At 42.5% G+C, this 20,848-nt stretch overlaps 1 protein-coding gene across 6 annotated transcripts in view; it reads left to right on the forward strand.

The window, feature by feature from the left end:
- MED14 (mediator complex subunit 14) overlaps positions 1 to 20,848 on the forward strand; it is a 91,864-nt gene that overhangs the window by 18,649 nt on the left and 52,367 nt on the right. For all 6 annotated transcript variants that reach the window (XM_058186182.1, XM_058186184.1, XM_058186187.1 and 3 more), the window contains 4 exons: positions 8,552 to 8,684; positions 10,058 to 10,208; positions 10,731 to 10,842; positions 13,461 to 13,586. In XM_058186182.1, the coding sequence (XP_058042165.1) occupies positions 8,552 to 8,684; positions 10,058 to 10,208; positions 10,731 to 10,842; positions 13,461 to 13,586 (522 nt within the window). The remainder of the gene's footprint in view (positions 1 to 8,551; positions 8,685 to 10,057; positions 10,209 to 10,730; positions 10,843 to 13,460; positions 13,587 to 20,848) is intronic.

Below are 20,848 nucleotides of genomic sequence, written 5' to 3' on the forward strand. Positions count from 1 at the left end.
CAGCTAGACCCCTCCCCCTCCTCCACAGCAGGTGAGCCTGAGGAGGGTTTACTCCCAAGAACAGCTGATTGGTGTGACCCTCGCATCAGGAGGTTGGAGGCGGAGGCTACAGAGGAAGGAGGGCAGGCCTTAATGAGTGCTGAGTCATGGTGCCACACCCCATGGCCTATATAAAGGAGCTACTTTCTGGCAGTCTCTGAGTCAGGCAAAAAGTCAAACTTATCTTGCTGAAGTCACTTACTGGTCTCCTGCCTGCTCTGAGGACTTTGCTAGGACTTTGGGCAGAGCTGCAGAGGCACGCCTGATTCGGATTTCCCGGACCCAGCCGTCAGCGGAGGAGTGGGACACGACATCTTGCCTGACTCCTCACACATCTACAAGATGGATCTGCAACAGCTGGCGCTGATTGTGCAGCAGCTACAAACAGACAACCAGCAACTGCAACAGCAAGTCGCCCAGCTGACTGCTCAACTGGCTGCTGGGAATGCCCCAGCAGTCCAACCTCCTCCTCCTCCTCCTCCTCCTCAGCGCCACAGCCCGGTACCGGTGCCGGAGAAGTTCTCAGGACGGATGGAGATGTTCCCGGCCTTCATGGCCCAGTGCCAGACCTACATGGCAATGCGGCCGGGGGACTTTCCAGATGACCGGGCCAGGGTGGCCTTCGTGATGAACCTGTTGTCTGGCCAGGCTGCGCAGTGGGCCACGCCCTTGGTGCTCAGGGACAGCCCCTTGCTGGCGGACTACCAGGGGTTCTGGGGGCAACTACGCCTGATGTATGAAGACCCTGTGCGGGCCCAGACGGCTGCCTGGCGCCTCGGAGAGATCCAACAAGGGCCCCGCCCCCTCCGGGAGTACATCGCGGAATTCCGGTTGCTGTGCCATGATTCGGACTGGGCGACACGGCACTAGCGGACGCGTTCAAGAGGGGCCTTCGGAAGAGCTCCAGGACGAGCTGGCTCGGGTGGGCGCCGCGGACCCTCGTTGACCTGGTGCCCCTCTGCCTGCGCCTCGACACCCGTCTCCAGCAACGCCCGTCCTGTCGCCGCCCGCAACCGTCAAGACCGTCGCCCTCCCTCGACCCGTGCCGACCCGTCCCGGGCCACCCGCGCCGTGGCTGCCGCCGAGGAGCCCATGGAGTTAGGGCGGCCAGGCCTCGCCTGACGGCCCAGGAGGCGGGCGGGCGCCAAGGGGCTGTGCTTGTACTGTGGGAGCCCGGCCATTTCGCCGCCGCATGCCCCAGGAAGCGCGGAGCACGTCGCCCGTCCCGAATCCCGGCCTGGCCAGTCGGGAAGCAGGGCAGGCCCGGCCAGAAACCCTAGGCCGGGCACGGACCAAGCCCCGCCAGACATGGCGGCGTGGACCGGGCCCCTCGGCACCTGATTTTGGACACCGGGTGTGGGTGGGTGACCGGCGGAAGGATCCCGCACACGCGCTGGTAGATTCGGGGCCACCACGAACTTTATGGACCGGGCCTTCGTGGACCATTTTGGTGTCCCCTTGGTTCCGGTAGACCCTCCGATGGCGTCGAGACCATCGGCGGGAGGAGCTGGTGGCGGACCCATTAACCGCCACGCAGCCCTTGCGCCTCGCCGCCGGGGACCACGAGGAGGCGATTCGCTTCTACGTGACGGCGGACCTCCACTTCCCAGTGATCCTCGGACTGGCCTGGCTGCGGACGCACGACCCTCAGGTGGCCTGGTCGCGAACGCCATCTCGTTCCCAGCCTGCAGTGTGTCGACCACATCCGCCACACCTGCGCCCGGCCAGGGCGTCTTCACCCGGCCGTCGCCGTGCCCCGAGCTGCAGGACTTCGCTGGCGTCTTCAGCGAAAGGAGGCGGACCGCTTACCCCGCACCGGCCCCACGACTGCCCGTGGACCTGCAACCCGGCGCCCGCTGCCCACGGGCGCCTGTATTCCATGTCCGAGCCGAGTTGGCCGCCTCAGGGACTTTCTGGACAAAAATCTGGCCCGAGGTTCATCCGGCCTTCAAGTCCCTCTGTCGGCCCCGGTCCTCTTCGTAAAAAGAAGACGGGATTTGCGCCTGTGTTGCGACTACCGCCGGCTGAACGCCATCACGGTGCGGAATCGCTACCCCTGCCGCTCATCCCGGAGCTGATGGACCGGCTGCGGAGGCCTCCATCTTTACCAAGCTCGACCTCCGGGGCCTACAACCTGGTGCGGATGCGTGAAGGGGCGAGTGGAAGGCGGCGTTCGGCACCGGTACGGACACTACGAGTACACGGTCATGCCGTTCGGGCTGACCAACGCCCCGCCGTCTTCCAACATTTTATGAGCGATGTGTTCCGGGACATGTTGGATCGGTTCGTGGTGATCTACCTGACGACATCCTGGTCTACTCGGTCCAGGAAAGTCACCTCCAGCACCTCCGCCTGGTCCTGCAGCGCCTGCGGAGCACCAGCTCTCGCCAAGCTGGAGAAGTGTTTTTCCTCCGGTCGTCCATTGAGTTCCTCGGGCACATCCTCTCACCCGAGGATCGCCATGGACCAGCGCAAGGTGGAGGCCCTGAGCAGCTGGGAAGCCCCGCCGGGTGAAGGATGTCCAGCGGCTGCTGGGCCGCCAGTACTATCGGACCTTCATCCCGGCTTCGCCACGCTGACGGCTCCGCTCACCCAGCTCCTTCAGAAGAAGGTCCCGTTCGGTGGGGTCCCCGCGGGAGGAAGCCTTCACGGCTCTCAGGAAGGCTTTCGTCACGGAGCCCATCCTGCGACATCCCGACCCGCACCGGCCTTTCGTGGTGGAGACGGACGCCCAACGCCGCCTCGGAGCGGTGCTGCTACAGGCCCGGCGGATGGCGGCACTCTTTTCCCTGCGCGTACTACTCGCGGAAGCTCAACCCTTCCGGCGCAACTATACCATCTGGGAAAAGGAGTTGCTGGCTATCAAGGCGCGTTCGGCGTGGCGGCACCACCTGGAGGGCCCGGCATCAGGTGGAGGTCGAGCGGACCATCGGAACCTCGAACATCTCACCACGGCTCGGAAGTTGAACCAGCGGCAGATCCGGTGGTCGCTGTTCTTTGCCGGTTCAACTTCCGCGTCACCTATATCCCCAGTGGCCACAACCGAGGGCGGACGCCTGTCCCGTAAGCGGAGTACCTGGCGCCCAAGACCCTCTTCCTCCACGGACTGTACTGCGGCGGAAGCCTTGGCGCCGCCCGGGAACCGGTGGACTTACGGGCCCGGGTGCGAGGCGCAGCGCCAAGACGCCTGGTCTCAGCAGCGGCGGCGGAGGCGGGCCCCACGTCTCCGTGGACATTGGAAGGCAGCGTACTCAAGTTCCGGGCGGTTGTATGTGCCCACGGGCCGCCGTCCTCGTCCTGACCCAGTGCCACGACAACCCTGCCGCGGGCCATTTCGGGTTTTCAAGACTCTCAACCTGGTAACGCGGACCTTCTGGTGGCCCGGGTGCGGCATGATGTCCATGCCTATGTGGCGTCCTGCGTGCCGTGCCGGCAAGCCAAGGCCGCCACGGGGCCCCTCGGTCTCCTCCAGCCCTTGCCGACTCCTGACAGACCCTGGGGGGCGATTTCCATGGACTTCCTGACGGACCTGCCGCCGTCCTCGGGGTTCACCACGGTGCTGGTGGTGGTGGACATGCTCACCAAGATGGCACACTTCATCCCGTGCAGCGGGCTGCCCACCGCCACCAAGACGGCCCGTCTCTTCTTGCAGCACGTCTTCCGCCTCCACGGCCTGCGGACAGGGTGGTGTCGGACCGTGGGGTGCAGTTCACGGCCGCTTTTGGAAGAGCCTGATGGCGCATTGGAAGTGCAGGTGTGCCTGTCGTCGGCGCACCATCCGGAGACCGACGGCGGACGGAGAAGATCATTGGCGTCCTGGAGCAGTACCTCCGGTGCCGTGAACCAACAGCAGGACAACTGGGCGATTACCTGTCCCTGGCAGAGTTCGCATTCAACAACTCCCAACACACCTCCACCCAGACCACCCCGTTCCTGGCCAACTTGGGGTACCATCCGCGGCTCTTCCCTCTGGCGCCCCCGGACTCCCCGGTTCCCGAGACACAGTCCTTTCTCTCCGAGTTGCACGCGGTCCAGCAGATGGTGCGTCGGCAGCTGAATCGGGCGAAGGAGGACTACAAGCGGATCGCCGATCGTTCCCGACGGGCAACACCCCCGCTGGTGGTCGGAGACCGCGTGTGGCTCTCCACAAAGCATCTCCCGTCCGACCGGCCGGCGAAGAAACTGGACCACCGGTTCATTGGTCCGTTCCCCGTCGGCGGTCATCAATCGGTGGCCTACCGATTGACCCTGCCGCGTTCCATGCGGATCCATCCCGTCTTCCATCGGTCCTTGCTGGTCCCTGAGGCCCGCCGTCTCCCCTCCGGCGCCCGGCGCCACCCGTCGCTGTCGGCGAGGGCGGGCGGAGGAGTACGAGGTGCACAGCATACGCGACTCCCGCTGGCTGAAGGCGCTTCCAATACCTGGTGGCGTGGCAAGTGCGGGACCGAGTTCACCTGGGTCAATGCCTCCGGCGTCACGCCCGGACCTGGTGCGGGCCTTCCACGAGCAGAACCCAGCCCGACCGCATCCCGATCGTCAGCCCCGGGGGAAGGGCCCTGCGGTGAGGGATAGTGTTGTGTCTTGCCCGCCCTCAGAGCAGCCGGGGCCTTCTTACCTGCTCCCGCACACTGAGGAATGTATGCCTCAGTCCTGGCTCCATGCCCACACAAACTGCAGAAGGAGAATCTCCCTGCCCCAGCCCTGACTCCATGCCCAGGCAAACGGAGCAGCTAGACCCCTCCCCCTCCTCCACAGCAGGTGAGCCTGAGGAGGGTTTACTCCCAAGAACAGCTGATTGGTGTGACCCTCGCATCAGAAGATTGGAGAGGCGGAGGCTACAGAGGGAAGGGAGGGGCAGGCCTTAATGAGTGCTGAGTCATGGTGCCACACCCCATGGCCTATATAAAGGAGCTACTTTCTGGCAGTCTCTGAGTCAGGCAAAAAGTCAAACTTATCTTGCTGAAGTCACTTACTGGACTCCTGCCTGCTCTGAGGACTTTGCTAGGACTTTGGACAGAGCTGCAGAGGCACGCCTGATTCGGATTTCCCGGACCCAGCCGTCAGCGGAGGAGTGGGACACGACAAAGTTAGTGTCTGCCCCGATCCCTAAAGGCCGGCCTGTCTGTTGATTGTTCAAACCCTTGGAGTAGGGCTGCTGATAGTAGGACCCGTTGGGTCTGGAGTCAAGCCGAAAGGGCTGTCATTGTGAGTAAGGTGAATACCTGTGGTCCGGTCTCCTATAAGAGGAAGGCAGCACCTTCCGCTTGTCCTTACTCTTGATTAGTATTGGATCTAACACTTCTCCAAAAAGAGAAGATCCCTTGTATGGGGCCAAAGTGAGTTTCCACTTTGATTTCATATCTACTTTCCAATGGTGTAGCCATGGGAGCCAAGGAGAAGTTACCGCAGACTCCAAGGCTCAAGAAGCTAATTTTGTGGCATCTAAAGATGCGTCGGCAGAATATTCACTGGCTGCCACCAATTTATTAATATCTTGGTGGAGCCTTGTATCATCTGGTGGTAACTGCTTCTGCAATTGTCAAAACCATATCAGGGATGCACGGTTAAAAAATGAAGCCGATGTTGCGGCTTTAATGGCCCAAGTGACCGCCTGGTGAGTTTTCGGGAAGGAAACTTCTGTTTTCCTATCTTCCGTCTTCAATACTTCCACTATGTCATTGGAAAGTGCAGTGGAAGATGTTAAACTAACCATTGGGGTGTCTACAGTAGGAAGTTGAAGAAGCCCTTCTAGATCTAGAGCCGCACAGTAAAAAATTTTTGTCATGACTTCTAGGCGCAGCCAAGGAACCAGGCTAACTCCATTGTCTCTGAATCACTTCAGCAAAGAGCTTTGGACAAGGAATAAACTTCTGTTCGGGTGTTGGCACCACAAACAACTCCTCATGTGGATTAAGGGCCCCTTGGGTTTGATCTGCTGGGCTCTTTGCAATCCATACATTAGTCATTACATTGGCTTTATGAAGCAACAACTTGAAGATGGAGGGATGAAAGAGGACGGTGAATGCCGGTCTATCCAGTAACATCCCCTCATCATCTGAGAACTCAGGATCTCTCTGATCCTTCCCTCCTAGTCAGGAGTCTGCGTTATGGACAGAGTCCTGCTGAGAGGGGGAACCCGGCATTGGGGTCAAATGAGCTGGAATCTGGGGCTGTAAGTTGGCCGAAAGGAAGGGAAATTGACATCCTTGAGTGAGCCCTGTTGAAATAGCTTTTGTGATAGCCTCAATAATTAGTGTCTGAAATCCAGGAACAGACCGTTACCCTGTCCCTCCCCTGAGCGGAGCCCCGCTGCTATCGGGGTGAAAGTCACTTCCGGGGCCAAATGTCTATTAGGGGGTGCCACATGCAACCCAGACTGTGTGATGCCTGGCAGAGGAAACTGATCCTCCTGAGGCCCCTCAAAGGGATATTGTTACTGCTCACCAGCACCGCCCAGTGACCAACTCTGTAACTGTTCCACTACTGGTTGAGATAGGGAAACTGATTTCTCAGATCCAGATAATGTGGCTTCGATGGTAAAAGCAATCTGAGACACTTTATTCTTACTCTGGACTTTTTGTTGAGCTTTAGCAAATTGCCTTTCCAAGGCCTCGTGGTGTCTCTTCATGTCTTTGTCACAAAGCGAAGATCTTGTTGAAGGCAGACACGTTGAAGGCCTACTTTTGCCTGCAGTACTCCTGGCAGACTTGGAGCTCTTATTACCAAGATTTCGCACCTTAGGGGCTCTAGGGGGGTTAATAGGCTGCTCGATGTCGGAGGGCAAGTCAGGATCCACCATGATGCCCTTTGTCCCAGGAATACTGACCAAGCTAAGGAATGGTAGCCCAAACTCCAAGGCTGCAGGAATACACAGCTGGTAACTCCAAAGTCAAGCTTGGCAAAGAAGTAACGTCGTCCTGAGTCTGAATCAGTAATTTCTAGCCCAACACTGTTGCCACACGTCCTGGCTGAATTAGTCTTTCAGCCATTGGGTTTAGGTGTGAAAATTTAAACTGCTCAGTCAGCATCACTGCAGCCCTCCTAATAGCAATTTGGCATGAGAGTGAAAACTGCTCTCCCAGCTCCCACATGTCAGTCAGTAAGGAGGTTTGAAAAGCACAGGAGTGGAAACCAAATCCCTCAGCGCCACTTCGCTATGCTGCCCCCAAATTTGGCAAAAAGATCTAAATTATTCCTATCACGCCGCCATGGCTCGTCTGATGGAAGTCCTGATGATGGCGCAAGGGTGAAACCAGGCTCACTCAGCATCCCTGCAGTATCTCACAATTGGGAGAGTGAACCCACTCTCCTGGCACCTCCGTGGATGGCGAAGCTGGGAAAACAGGCGCAAGAGCTAAACACTCTTCCAGTGCTGCGAAGCGTCAGAACTCGGAGTTTGCTGCAGTGCACCAGGCAGTGACTCTGGAGCCGCCCAATGAAAAGAGAGCTGTAGGGCGGTGGCAGTTATGCCAGTGGACTGGGGAATCAGCTCACACACCAACGGCAATCCAGCGATTAGTTTCCCTGTCCAGAGGTGCCCCGGTCTCTGCTTGATGTTGTCCTGGATGGTAGTAGTCGGCCTGGAGTCCCAGGGACAACCAACCCATCGCCAGCAGCGGAGGAGGTAAGCTGCAGCTGCAAGCTGCCCTCTCAGAATCTCCTCTATCAAATAATGTCCTAAGCTCCACAGATCGAAAATAAAAACAAAAAAGAAATAAGTAATCCAAGATGGAATCTACTATTTAACTGCCAGAGCAGTGGTACACACATCTCTCTAGCCAGACTGAGTGAAACAACTGAAGCTCAGCCGAGCAGAGGAGGCGTGGTCAAAGGGAAAAAAGAAAAAAATCTACACTCAATCTCTGGCAAATAGATGAAAGATGACTCATGCTTGGATTATCCAAGCAGCATACTGAAAAATGGAAGGATTTGTCTATTATATTGTAGTGAAAACTGTTGGTTAAGAACAGGTAGTAAAATTAAATGAAAAAAAGGTAGTAAAATTAAATGAAAAAAAGATATTTTAATCAATGTACAGTGTCATGTTAAAGACATGCTTACCACAGAATTATGGTTCAGTAAAAAGAAAATATATTTCTGTGAAATTAATGAAAAAAGTACAACTTCATAGCTATTCATTTGCTTAGACTCCATACATATTGAGGAGTCCACATGGGCAAAGACATGCAAAAATCAAGGTAATCTGAAAAGGATGTTTATTTCACAGAATTTTACTTGTATTTGGGATTCATGAAATATTTAAAACCAGTTATTATAAAGCATATTCCCTTTATATAGATTTTTAATATGCCATAACATTCTTCTTACTAACAACTTTCTATTCTGTTGATCAAGAATAGTATTATGATTTAGAAGGGATAGCAAGTTTTAGCTACAATGTAAGACTAAATTTCTTACCAAATTTGCAGCAATTCATTTAATTTGTGCATTTTAACTTTGATGTTGTTATTTCTAAAGAAGCTCAAAATATTTACTTAACTGACCACTTTAGATTCCTTCTGCCTATCCCTGCAGTTGGAAGTTTTACATTCACAGACTCTAATGCTGATCCGAGAACGCTGGGGTGACCTTGTACAAGTGGAACGCTACCATGCAGGCAAATGCCTGTCCCTCTCTGTCTGGAAGTAAATAAAATCACTATTGTCTGTAGATATTCTTACAATCAATACAAACACAATTCTACTTATAATTATTATTTGTTAAACAATTTATATCTTTCCATATAACAAGTTATATACAACTGATTTCTGGAATGTGGACAAATAGTTAACAAAATGAGAGCAAATATCCTGACCTGAAAATAATATATTAAGTTATATTAATAGGGGTATTTTAGAGTCACAACTTCCAGAACAGCTGCAAGGGTAGTTAAAGTCATCAAGTTCTATTTAATAGATAAAGATTTCACAGTATAGTATTATTGCTTTTGGAAATGCGTGTCCTAGAAAAGCTAGGTCCGCACCTTATATAATTAAAGAGGCACACATTTGAAATCTATGAAATCTTCTTAATCTTTGTAGTTGGTGCAGAAATTGTGCAATTTTATGAGTCAATTTTTTTGTCATTGAGGATTATGACTTTATGTATGTATGAATGAATGAATGTACATATATTCAGTGTAGATCGTAGTGAGACGTTGCAACTATGCATATCAAGATGTAATGGAAATGCAGTTTCCGTTTCTGTGAATTTATTTAATGGTTGGTTTTTATTTAAGAAGTTAGGACTACTAATCACAGCTATTTGAATATATAAACGTGAATATTTAATAATATTATTTCATATACAATGAGAAGTGAAAGTAACGTTTTGTCTTCTTTAGAAATGTATGAATATGGTATGGTATTTCCAGGGCAGCACATATATATGAAATTTAAAGAAAACATTAATACTTTCCATCGATTATATTTGTTCTTCGTGTTTTGTGTTGAATGTAAAGAGTTGGTATTGGCTTTGTCCCTTGTTTAGGGCTTAAAGGACAGCTAACAAAAATATTTAAACCATGTAACCTAGCTCATAGTTTGAGATTAATCTTGGAGTTCAGACTGCTTGTTCACTTGCCAGTTGGAATACATGACACTTTTAGGCCACAAACCTAAACAGTAATAAGCAGAAACACATAGCCATAGATCTTCTAATGACTTTTAAAACTTATTTGACTCAAACCATTCTTTTAATCAATGGTTTTGTGATACTGACCCTGAGGTGGTTAAATGTGCCTTATATACTCTTACAGTAGATCTATTATTGGAAAGCAATGAGTGAAAGTGAACAGCAAAGCTGAAAGTGATATATTAGGCACAATTGTCAAGAATTTCAAACAACAAAAAATTATTAAGATTGTGATTGTGTGCCTGTTAGAAAAGTTTGAAAGAGTTTTTTGAACTTTATACAGAAAATGGTTACATTCTTGTTTAATATAGTAATAATATTTTACCAATTTATCTGAATGTTCTACAAAAATAGATTTTTATTTAACATAGTATTTCTTTATTAGCCAACAAATTGTTGGGAGAAAAACTGGAACAGCATCTCTTCATAAAGTTACCATTAAGATTGATGAGAATGACGTATCAAAGCCTTTGCAAATTTTTCATGAACCTCCCCTTCCAGCATGTGATTCCAAATTAATTGAGAGAGCTATGAAGGTAAACTTCAGAAATTTAAGTTGTCTCAATTTAAAAAGACTCTTTTTTTAACCAATATGTTTATTGTTAAAATATTGGGATATAAAGAAATAGAAAAAAGTAAATATTGAAATCCAAAAAAATGTTACAAAAAAGTCCCCCCCCACTTTTTTAAAAAAGGTGGTCGCAGCTTAGAAATGTAAAATTATTTTGCAAAATGGTTTGCCAGGGCTGGGAAAATGTATATATTGTAAAATGTATTATTAGCATGAAATATAAAAAAATACATAAAATATATAAAAAGTGTTCTGACAGATAATCTTGTTCCATTACCTGTATTGTATCAGTAATTCTTATATTGCAAAAAACTTGCTTCATTTAAACTAAGATTTTAGAAGATATTTACAATGGACCTGCTACTTAATTTAGATGAAACTAAATCATAATACCAATGATTGAACAGCTGCATAATATCCCCTTATAACTGCAAACTTTTCAGAAAGTTTTGTTTTTTAATAACTGATTTCACTTTGATTTTTGTAGATAGACCATTTGTCAGTAGAGAAGCTTCTAATAGACAGTGTCCATGCAAGAGCACATCAGAAACTCCAGGAATTGAAGGCCACTCTTAAAAGCTACAACACCAGTGACAATTGTAGGTGGCAGTATCTCTATAATCCTTTTTGATCTTATTTCAAGATAAAAGACTTGATTCTGAAATAAATGAAATTACTCTGCCGATTTGCCTCTGTCTCATGTGATAGTACAGTAATCATAATAATAACCATAATTTAATTATTTAATTAAATTATTTTAATTAAAATAATTTAAAAATTTTAATTATACTGAACTGAAAGCTTTTTTTTTGACAATCATTGCCTTGAATATGACATAGAAAAGTAGTTAAAAAATTTTTTTAATTGGGATTTTGATATTTTAACAAATTCTATTTTTTTGTGAGGAAAGTGAAATGATATGAATATTATTCAGTATTTTTAAATTAGAGGTTATTTCTTATATCCTTTTGAATTGATTTTTTTTTTTGAATACTTTCCAAATTTTGAATACTTTCCAAATTTTTATCAGCTAATGAACCATGGTGGTACAGTGGTTAGAATGCAGTACTGCAGGCTACTTCTGCTGACTGCTTGCAATTTGGCAGTTCAAATCTCACCAGGTTCAAGGTTGACTCAGCCTTCCATCCTTTTGAGGTGGGTAAAATGAGGACCCAAATTGTTGGGGGCAATATGCTGACTCTGTAAACTGCTTAGAGGGACTGTGAAGCGGTATATAAGTCTAAGTGCTATTGCTATAACCCACATTTTCAGGGTTTAAAATATTTTTAACAATTGTTATATTTATTTTAATGTGCTTATTCAAGAGGGGCATGCATGAAATTGTACCAAAAGTTACTTTTGCCTAAATCTGATTTTATGAGCCCTTCAGGCTCATAACGCCCAAGTCTTTTCCATTTAGGAAAATTTGCTAACCTTTTGGGAGGTGTTTTGGGATGGATTTTAGAGGATAAGAGAGAATATTGTTATAAAATATGCAATTATAATTATAAAATTATTTTGATTAAAAACTATTACAGGAATCAGAATTTGTGCTTACTTGTTTCATACAACAAGCTGAGTTTTTATGCTCCCTCCTGCACCTAGTTCTCTGTAGATTGGGTCACTAATATTCATTTATAGTCCTTTAATATAGAGATTTAACCTGTTTTAATCATTTAATCTATGAGTTAATGAACAAAAAATATTACGGAAGGATTGAATGAAAAGTAATGCCTCAAATATTATAAGTAACTAGATGATAGTATTGATGCACTAGAAGCTGATGTGTTCTTTATTATCATATTTCACTTCAATTGAGGGGAATTTGCTGTGGAAGAAGATTGTGTTACTGATTATGAAATGGTAGCCTGCAATGAAAACTTGTTTCATGAAAATACTTTAAACAGCAGATTGAATTTCTAATTGTCAAAGGACTTGCTGCAGTTGAAATTCACTGTGGAATTCATTCATGTTGCTTATGATGATGTTTATATTGAAATGTATATTGTGCATTGCTGGGCCAAAAGATGTAAAGATGCTGATCCAGTAAGAGCTGGCTTATGTGATCAAGACTAAAGTGGATGACCTGTAACACAGTAACAATTTTCATGTGAGAAAATTGGGGAAATGATTAACCACAGTTGGGTGATCATAAAAGGGATATTGCTGTCAAGTTTGGCATTTCATAGGACTGTTAATGTAAGGTGGGTTCCTCATATGTCAATGGCAAAAGTGAAGATTTCAAGAGTTGATATTTGTCAGCACTGCTTGTTACATTACAAAAATGAAGGTGAGGATTTTTTTTTCATAGCATTGGGATGGCAAGTGAAACGTGGGATCATCATTATGATGCAGAAATGAACTGTTAGCCCCTGGAATATCATTACAAGACTTTGCCTCGGGGGGAGGGCGGGAATTCAGTTTCCTGGCTTTGGTAGGAAAACTCATGGTTGTATTTTTGGGGACAGAGATTGTGTTAGTCATTTCTTTGAATCTGACATCACTATCAACTCAGTGGTACATTGTAATACTCAAAATTTTGAAACAATGATTCAGCAAATTTCAGAAGCAAAGAAGGAAATTATGCTGCAATAGAATAGGCCTTATAGCTATCAAGCCACCCAAGAGTCAATTTCAAAGTTGAATCTCATCATCTTACTCCATCTTCCATGTAGTTCATACTTGGTATCATGCAATTACCACTTTGTCCGGACATGAAAGTATACCTTTTCAGCTATATCTGACTCAGATGACAAAGTCAAGAGGCCTATCAGGACCTGATTGAATAGAGAAAATGTAGAGTTCTTTCATGATGGCTTTAAGAAGCTTGCCAATCTTTGCCAGAAGTATATAGCAAATGGTTGTAATTATATGGAGAAGTAAATATGGGTAACATTTTAAGGATTGTTTTTCCATTTGTTTATTAAAATACCCCCATTTAGACTAAAGTTATGGATGGAGGCATTATTTTCCATTCAATTTTCATATATAGAAATAGTGAAAGAAATGTTGGTAGCAATACGGCATTCTTTGAAAATACAATTTTATTGATGCACATTAAGTTGAATGTAATTTTACTAAAATAGTTCTATTGAAAAAGTATTTATTTTGATTTTTTTTCTTATGATTGAAGCCTGCAGAGGTCCAAAGTTGCTTTTAATCTTGAAATTTCCATAGTTAAAATTCCATCTCATCTCATGAATTCTCAATTCTTTAGCTTTTATAGAAACAGCTCTCCCCACACTTGTTATTTCTATTCTGGAGCCTTGCGGGCGATCTGAATGCTTACACATATTTGTAGACCTTCATTCTGGGATGTTTCAGTTAATGCTTTATGGAATTGGTAAGTAAATAAAGAGCTTATAGGAGCTCATTATGATTATATTACAACTTGCAGAATTCAGCTGTTTTTTTGGGGGCTGGAAATTAAAAGTAAAGGTTTTTGTCATAAAATTTGCCAGTGTATTAAAAAGTGTTGTGATGTCAAATATAGATCTATAGGTCATTTGGTCAGTTAGCATGTAGTAACTTGCAAGCACAATGCAGTGAAAATTGAAAAATTATTTGCCAGAGAAAATAATGATTATTAATACCAATAGGAATGGGGAAAATTTTGTTTAACATATTTTACAAATGAAATGGCTTGGTCATTATCATAGTTTGGCATAATACATTGAACTTAATACAAGGCTTTTCCTCCTAATAATATTTAAAATAATTTTCTTAAAAGTTATACCTCAAAATAAAAAACATAAAACTTATGAATACAATTCAAATTTATCTGTAAAAGTCTAAATAATACAAATTAGCAACTAGCATGAAATCTTTATGCAGATCTGTCTGTCTGTCTGTCTGTCTGTCTATCTATCTATCTATATTATACATAGCCCATCTCACTATTGAAATGACTCCGAATGGTTTATAGATTAAAAACGATATAATTCATACAAAACACAAAATTAAAAGGCAGAGTTAAAAGGACAAGCTAAAAAGGTGGAGGGAATGCACACAAGTCATCTGTTACCCCAATATCTGCATATTCTTGGTTAAAAGACATGTCTTAATGCTTTTCCAGAAGAGTAGAAGGGTGGAGTGTAGTCTCACCTCAGGCAGCACAATTACTACAACTTTTTTTGTTGTATATTTTTTATTTGTAGTTTTCCTTTAACCACCAACATATTTTGTCGACTGATTGGGTCAATATATTTTTACACAGTGCTAACAATAATAAAGAATTAAATATTCATAATCTTTGTCTTTCAACTTCTAACTTTGATATGCTCATTGTAATTACAATAGATTCTTTATGTATCAATATATATAATATTTCCCCAATTTGTGCTTCCCCCCCATTTGTTGGGGTTCTTCTACCTTCACATATTTGCCTTTAATCAATATCATTCTCTCTTTATGATTCTTTATCACTTTCTCCATAAATATATTTAAACATCAAGGCGTGGCCAGCATCGCTGCGGGATAGCTGGTTTTTTCGGGGCTCCGGAAGAACTGCTGATATCCCAGCTGATCAGGGGTCTTAATTGACCTAAGCTGTCTCCTAGGGACAGCCGAACAGCTGAGGAAAGCAGCAATAGGAGCTGCTAAAAAGCTGGGGCAGTCGCAACAGAGCAGAGAAGCTAAGAGAAAGTTCATCATCTGGGTGAGAATCTAATTTTCTAGATAAAATATTTCCTTTCATAATTTAATATAGATAGACTGGATAAATGGTTAAAGTGAGGAAGGAGAGCAGGTGTGTATCAGCTCTCCATTTCCGGTATTGAAGCGGCGAAAAAAGTGAAAGCCCAAGAGGGAATAGGGGAAAAAAGTTCCCTTTTTTTTGAATGAACTAAATGAATTGATAAACTGACTGGGGAGTGACTTAAAAGTGCAGACTTGAATTAAGAAGAGCTAGAAAACTGTTTGATTATTCTGAGAAAGAAGAGAAAGATTATAAATAGATTTACAATGAACGGAAACCGATTTAAGAATTGAAACGGGGGGACGGGACATAGTTTGGCTATACTGCAATGCCATCTAGTGGCAAAAAAAGAAAAGACTTTAAAAGTGATCGTAAAATTTAAAGTTGACCTTGAATATGCTGGCTGTATAGATAAGAAGACAGATGTTGAAGAGAGAAACACATTTTGGAAAGAAAGGAAGAGATTGGACTTCTGAATTTGTTTTTATGTTTTGAGTTTTTGTTTTTCTTATTTTTCTTTAAAAAAATTGAGCTTTTTGAAGTACTTTGTTTTGGAATTGGTGTTTTGGTTATTTTTTTTGGCAGTTTTTTTTCTTTCTGATGTACTATTTGGTGTGGGAATAAGATGTGGAAGAATTATTACCGTTTAAAATTTGGATTAAGGCAAGAAGAGCCTGAAGAATCTTACAATTTTCTCTTTTTTTAGTTTTTGGCTTTAGCTATTATTTTTTATTATATATCCTTTTTCTTTTCTTGGCTTTTTTTTCTTTTTTCTTTTTGGATGGACAGTATTTGGGGATATATATTTTTTCTCTTGGGGGTGTATTGGATTTTTGTAACTTTTCTTTTTTATATTTTTTCTTTTTTATATTTTTATTACTTCTAGTTCACCCATCGGGTGAAAATTTAGGACATATAATGATAAGAGATGAAGAAATTTACAGCACATCAGCATTCAGCAGCAAGCCCCTCTATGACAGAAACATTAAAAACATCAGAAACGAAGGATCTAAAAAACCTGATACAGTCACTGCATGATGATCTGAAAGAAGATTTAAAAGAAGTGAAGGAGATGATGAGGAGAAACGAAGAAAGAATTCAAAAAGTAGAGGAAAAGCTGGATCTAATGGAAAAGAAAGTGGAAGAACTAGAGGAAAAATTGACATCAGTGGACAAAACCCAAGAATGAACAGTCATTTCTCTTGAGATGGACAAAGCTGACTTTTATCTAAGATTTCAAAATATAGAGGAAAAGAAAAGGGAAAACTTGCCAGAAATAATGACAGAGATGTTGGCAGAAGTGTTGGAACAACCCAAGAAGAAGATAATAAATGAGATGGATCAGGTATTTAGAGTGCACACAAGTTATGCAATGAGAAACAAGTTACCAAGAGACGTTCAAGTAAGCGTTACAAAGAAAGCAATAAAGACAGAGATACTACAAATAATCAGAAACACTGCAATGAAATATAAAGAGATAGTGGTGTTGAGATAAATACCCAGAAGAGTCAGAGATTTGAGGAAGGAATATCATTTCTTAACAAGACTTTTAATTACAAAAGGAGTAAGTTTCAGGTGGCTAATACCAGAAGGGATACTGGTGACATGGCAAGAAGAAAGATGTATATTAGATTCTATTGAAAAACCAAAATTATTCTATGAGCAATTTTGGGGACCATTAGAAGAGGGGAAAGTGGGAGAAGCAAGAGAGACTGGATACCAAGAGAGAAGTCTAAAAGAGAAAGAAGAAAAAACAAAGGAACAGGAAGAGAGAGAAATGAGAGAAGGAGCAAGAACAAAAGATGCAAAAGAACAAAGAGAGATAAGAGTGACAAGATCGAAAGTTAGTAATAAGTAAAACATGGAAGAAGAAACCAAAGCAATATCAATAAATGTAAATGGGCTGAATTCAGTGTTAAAAAGAAATAAATTCCTGAACAAATTAAACAAATTAAAAATGGACATTATATGTTTACAGGAAGTACACATTAGAAAACAACACACAAAACTATTGGAACATCCAAAATTAGGAGTTTTATTTACTTCATTGATACAACAAAGTAAAAGAGTAGTATTATACATAAAAGAAAAATTAGAGCCTAAACCAATATTTATAGATGAAGGAAGGATTTTGATGGTGGAAGTAAGAATAAACTTTAAACAAATTCTTTTAATAGCTTTATATGCACCAAATGATAAACAGGAAGAACTTTATGGGAAGCTACACAGAAAAATAGTGGAATTGGAATATGAAAATATATGTATAATGGGTGATTTCAACACGGTAACTAATGTGGACTTGGACTATAAAATAACAAAAGTAAATAAGAAACCCAAGAAAACCCTCCCAAAGACTTTTTTCACAATGACAGAAGAATTAAGTATACAAGATGCATAGAGAAATAGCCATTTGAAAGAAAAACAATATACTTTTTATTCAAATAGACACTTACCATGGTCCAGGATAGATATGATATGGATGTCAACAGACTTAATAGACAATGTACAAGAAATAAATACTGATTCAAATCTTTGGGTGGACCATAATCCAATTATTATAACATGGAAAGGACAAAAGAAAAAGTATAAATGGACGTTGAACCAAACAATTGTGAATGAAAAAGAATTTCAACAATTTTTGGAAAAAGAATTGGAGTTTTTCTTCAAAATAAACAAAAAGGAAGACACATCACTGCAAAACATATGGGATTGGCGATAACATATTTGGGGGAAAATAAAAATAAAAGATAAATGCAGAAGAAATTAGAAGAAGAATATAAAAGATTAGAGAAAGAATTACAAAAAAAATCCACAAAAGGATAAATTTAAAAAACAAATGGAATTGAAAAATCATGAATTAAATTTAATTGAACAAAAAATTTTGGCACATAAATTGAGGTCCACCAAACAGAACTTTTTTGAAAATGCAAATAAACCAGGCAGATGGTTGGCATACAAAAGGAAAAAGGAAAAAGAGAAGAAGTTAATTAATCAACTACAAGATGAAAAAGGAAATATATGTTATAGAAATGAAGAAAAGAAAAAAATAATTCAAGACTATTATGAGAAACTATACAACCAAGAGAAGATACCTGGTGGAAAGATAAAACAGTTTTTAGAGAAATCTGATTTACCTAAAATACCTGAACTATATAAGGAAATATTAGAAGAAAGAATGTCAATGATGGAATTGACGGCAATTAAAAAACAAAAAAATGGGAAAACACTGAGCCCAGATGGACTACAGGCAGAATTATATAAATCATTCCAAGACGTGTTGAACAATGTAATGTTGGACTTATTTAATGAATTACTAGTGAAAGGAAAGACTCCAGACTCTTGGATGGAGGCTTATGTCACACTTATATCTAAAGAAGATACAGATTTACTACAAGTCAAAAATTATAGAGTGAAACTCATTGCTGAATGTGGATTATAAGATTTTTGCTTATAAATGAAATAATTCATGTCGACCAAAATGGGTTTTTACCTAAGAGACATATTAGAGACAATATGAGGATATTATGAGGCACATTCAGAAAAAGAAATGGCAATGATGTTTTTAGATGCACAGAAAGCGTTTGATAACGTGAATTGGCAATTTATGATAGAACAATTACAGATGATGGAGTTTGGTGGACCTCAATTTATGTGCCAAAATTTTTTGTTCAATTAAATTTAATTTAATGTTTTTATGAATAAATATGATAAAAACAATTTATAAAAAGCAATCGGCAAAAATAATGATGAATGGAGAGATGACAGAAAAAGTGAATATAATGAAAGGCACAAGGCAAGGATGTCCGTTATCACCATTGTTATTTGTATTAACATTAGAAGTGTTAAATAAAAATATAAGAAGAAATGAAGAAATAAAAGGAATGAAAATTAAGAAAGAATATAAATTACATGCCTTTGCAGATGACTTAGTTTTTATATTGGAAAAGACTCAAATAACAGGTCCCAAACTATTAGCACAAATAGAAGAATATGGAGAGGTTGCAGGACTAAAAATAAATAAAGACAAAAACAAAAATATTGGTTAAAAATATAACAGAAAAGCAGAAAAGAGAATTGACGAAGAAACTAAATATTCAAATTGTGAAAAAAATGAAATATTTAGGAATATATTTAACCTCAAGATGTGTAACGATAAAAGAAGATAACTATTTTAAACTAAAGAAACAGATTGAGCAAGATTTGGAGAAATGGAAAAATCTAGTTATCATTAATGGGAAAGTTAGCAATAGTAAAGATGATCATATTGCCGAGACTATTGTTTCTATTTCAGACAATACCGATAAAAGTGGAAAAGACATATTTTGATCACCTTAATAAAATAATAAAGAAATTTATATGGCAAGGGAAGAAAGCAAGAATCAACATAAAAATGTTACAAGATGCGAGACTACGTGGAGGATTTGGACTGCCGAATTGGGAACTATATTACCAGGCAGCAGCGTTGACTTGGATGAGAGAATGGTTTGGATTGAGAAATACAAGACTATTAACTTTGGAAGGACACGATCTACAATTGGGATGGCATGCCTTTTTATGGTATGGTAGAAGTAAGATGCATATTTATTTTCAAAGACACTATGTAAGAAATGCATTATTATTGGTGTGGGAGAAGGTCAGAGATAAATATTATTTGAAAATACCAACATGGTTATCAACAATAGAAGGGTTAATACATCCAAATATTATCAATATTAGAAATATTCATATATATATATATATATATATATATATATATATATATATATATATATATATATATATATATATATATATATATATAGGTCTTTGGTTGTTCAGGTTTTCTCCCGTGTAAAATTGGAAGTGTCTTGGCGACGTTTCGACGAAGTCTCATTCGTCATCTTCAGGCTTCAGCTTCGTGCTTCTGGGAGCAATGTGTGATCGCAGCTGTTTCTTCCTTTTAACTGCTAGTGGGGGTTTGAACTGATTGGGTGGGAGCTTGGCTGTGCATTGAAGAACACAAGAACTCATTCAAAACTGCTAGTGGGGGTTTGAACTGATTGGGTGGGAGCTTGGCTGTGCATTGAAGAACACAAGAACTCATTCAAAAAAGAGGAACCAACTTCTTCCCTGGTCCAACACTTTAAAGTCACAGGACATGATATTGACTTTAAAAAGACCAGAACTATCGCCAAAACTGAACACTTTAACAACAGAATAATCAGAGAAGCCATTGAGATAGAAAAACGCCCACACAGCATGAACAAACGAGATGACACCTCCCGCCTACCAGCCATTTGGAAACCCGCCCTTATTGACAAACGAGTCCCTAACACGAGGAATGACACCAGACCCACACTCACAAGGTCCACACAGGATGTCACCACCGCACATCCACCCAGAAAGCAGACCCAAACCCACACTGATCATAAAGCACGACCAAGGACCAGAAGCCAGACCGCAGCTGCAACATTAGCCATTTCAAACCCCTCCAATCCATTCATGCAGCAGACTGACACCCACTATGAAGATGTAGCACGACCACAAAGACAAACAACAGCTATGCAGCTCACCAGCTCAAATCCCCCTGCAGCACAGACTAGACTGAGCACAACCAAGCCCCCACCAACACAGGACACACCCCCAGCCAATCAGAGCACAGAAAAAACCCCATCCAATCAAAGCACAGCCAAGCTCCCACCCAATCAGTTCAAACCCCCACTAGCAGTTAAAAGGAAGAAACAGCTGCGATCACACATTGCTCCCAGAAGCACGAAGCTGAAGCCTGAAGATGACGAATGAGACTTCGTCGAAACGTCGCCAAGACACTTCCAATTTTACACGGGGGAAAACCCAAACAACCAAAGACCTATATATATATATACACACACACACACACACACACACACACACACACACACACACACACA

Source organism: Ahaetulla prasina, chromosome 5 (genome assembly GCF_028640845.1).
Source record: "Ahaetulla prasina isolate Xishuangbanna chromosome 5, ASM2864084v1, whole genome shotgun sequence".
Lineage (NCBI taxonomy): Eukaryota > Metazoa > Chordata > Lepidosauria > Squamata > Colubridae > Ahaetulla > Ahaetulla prasina.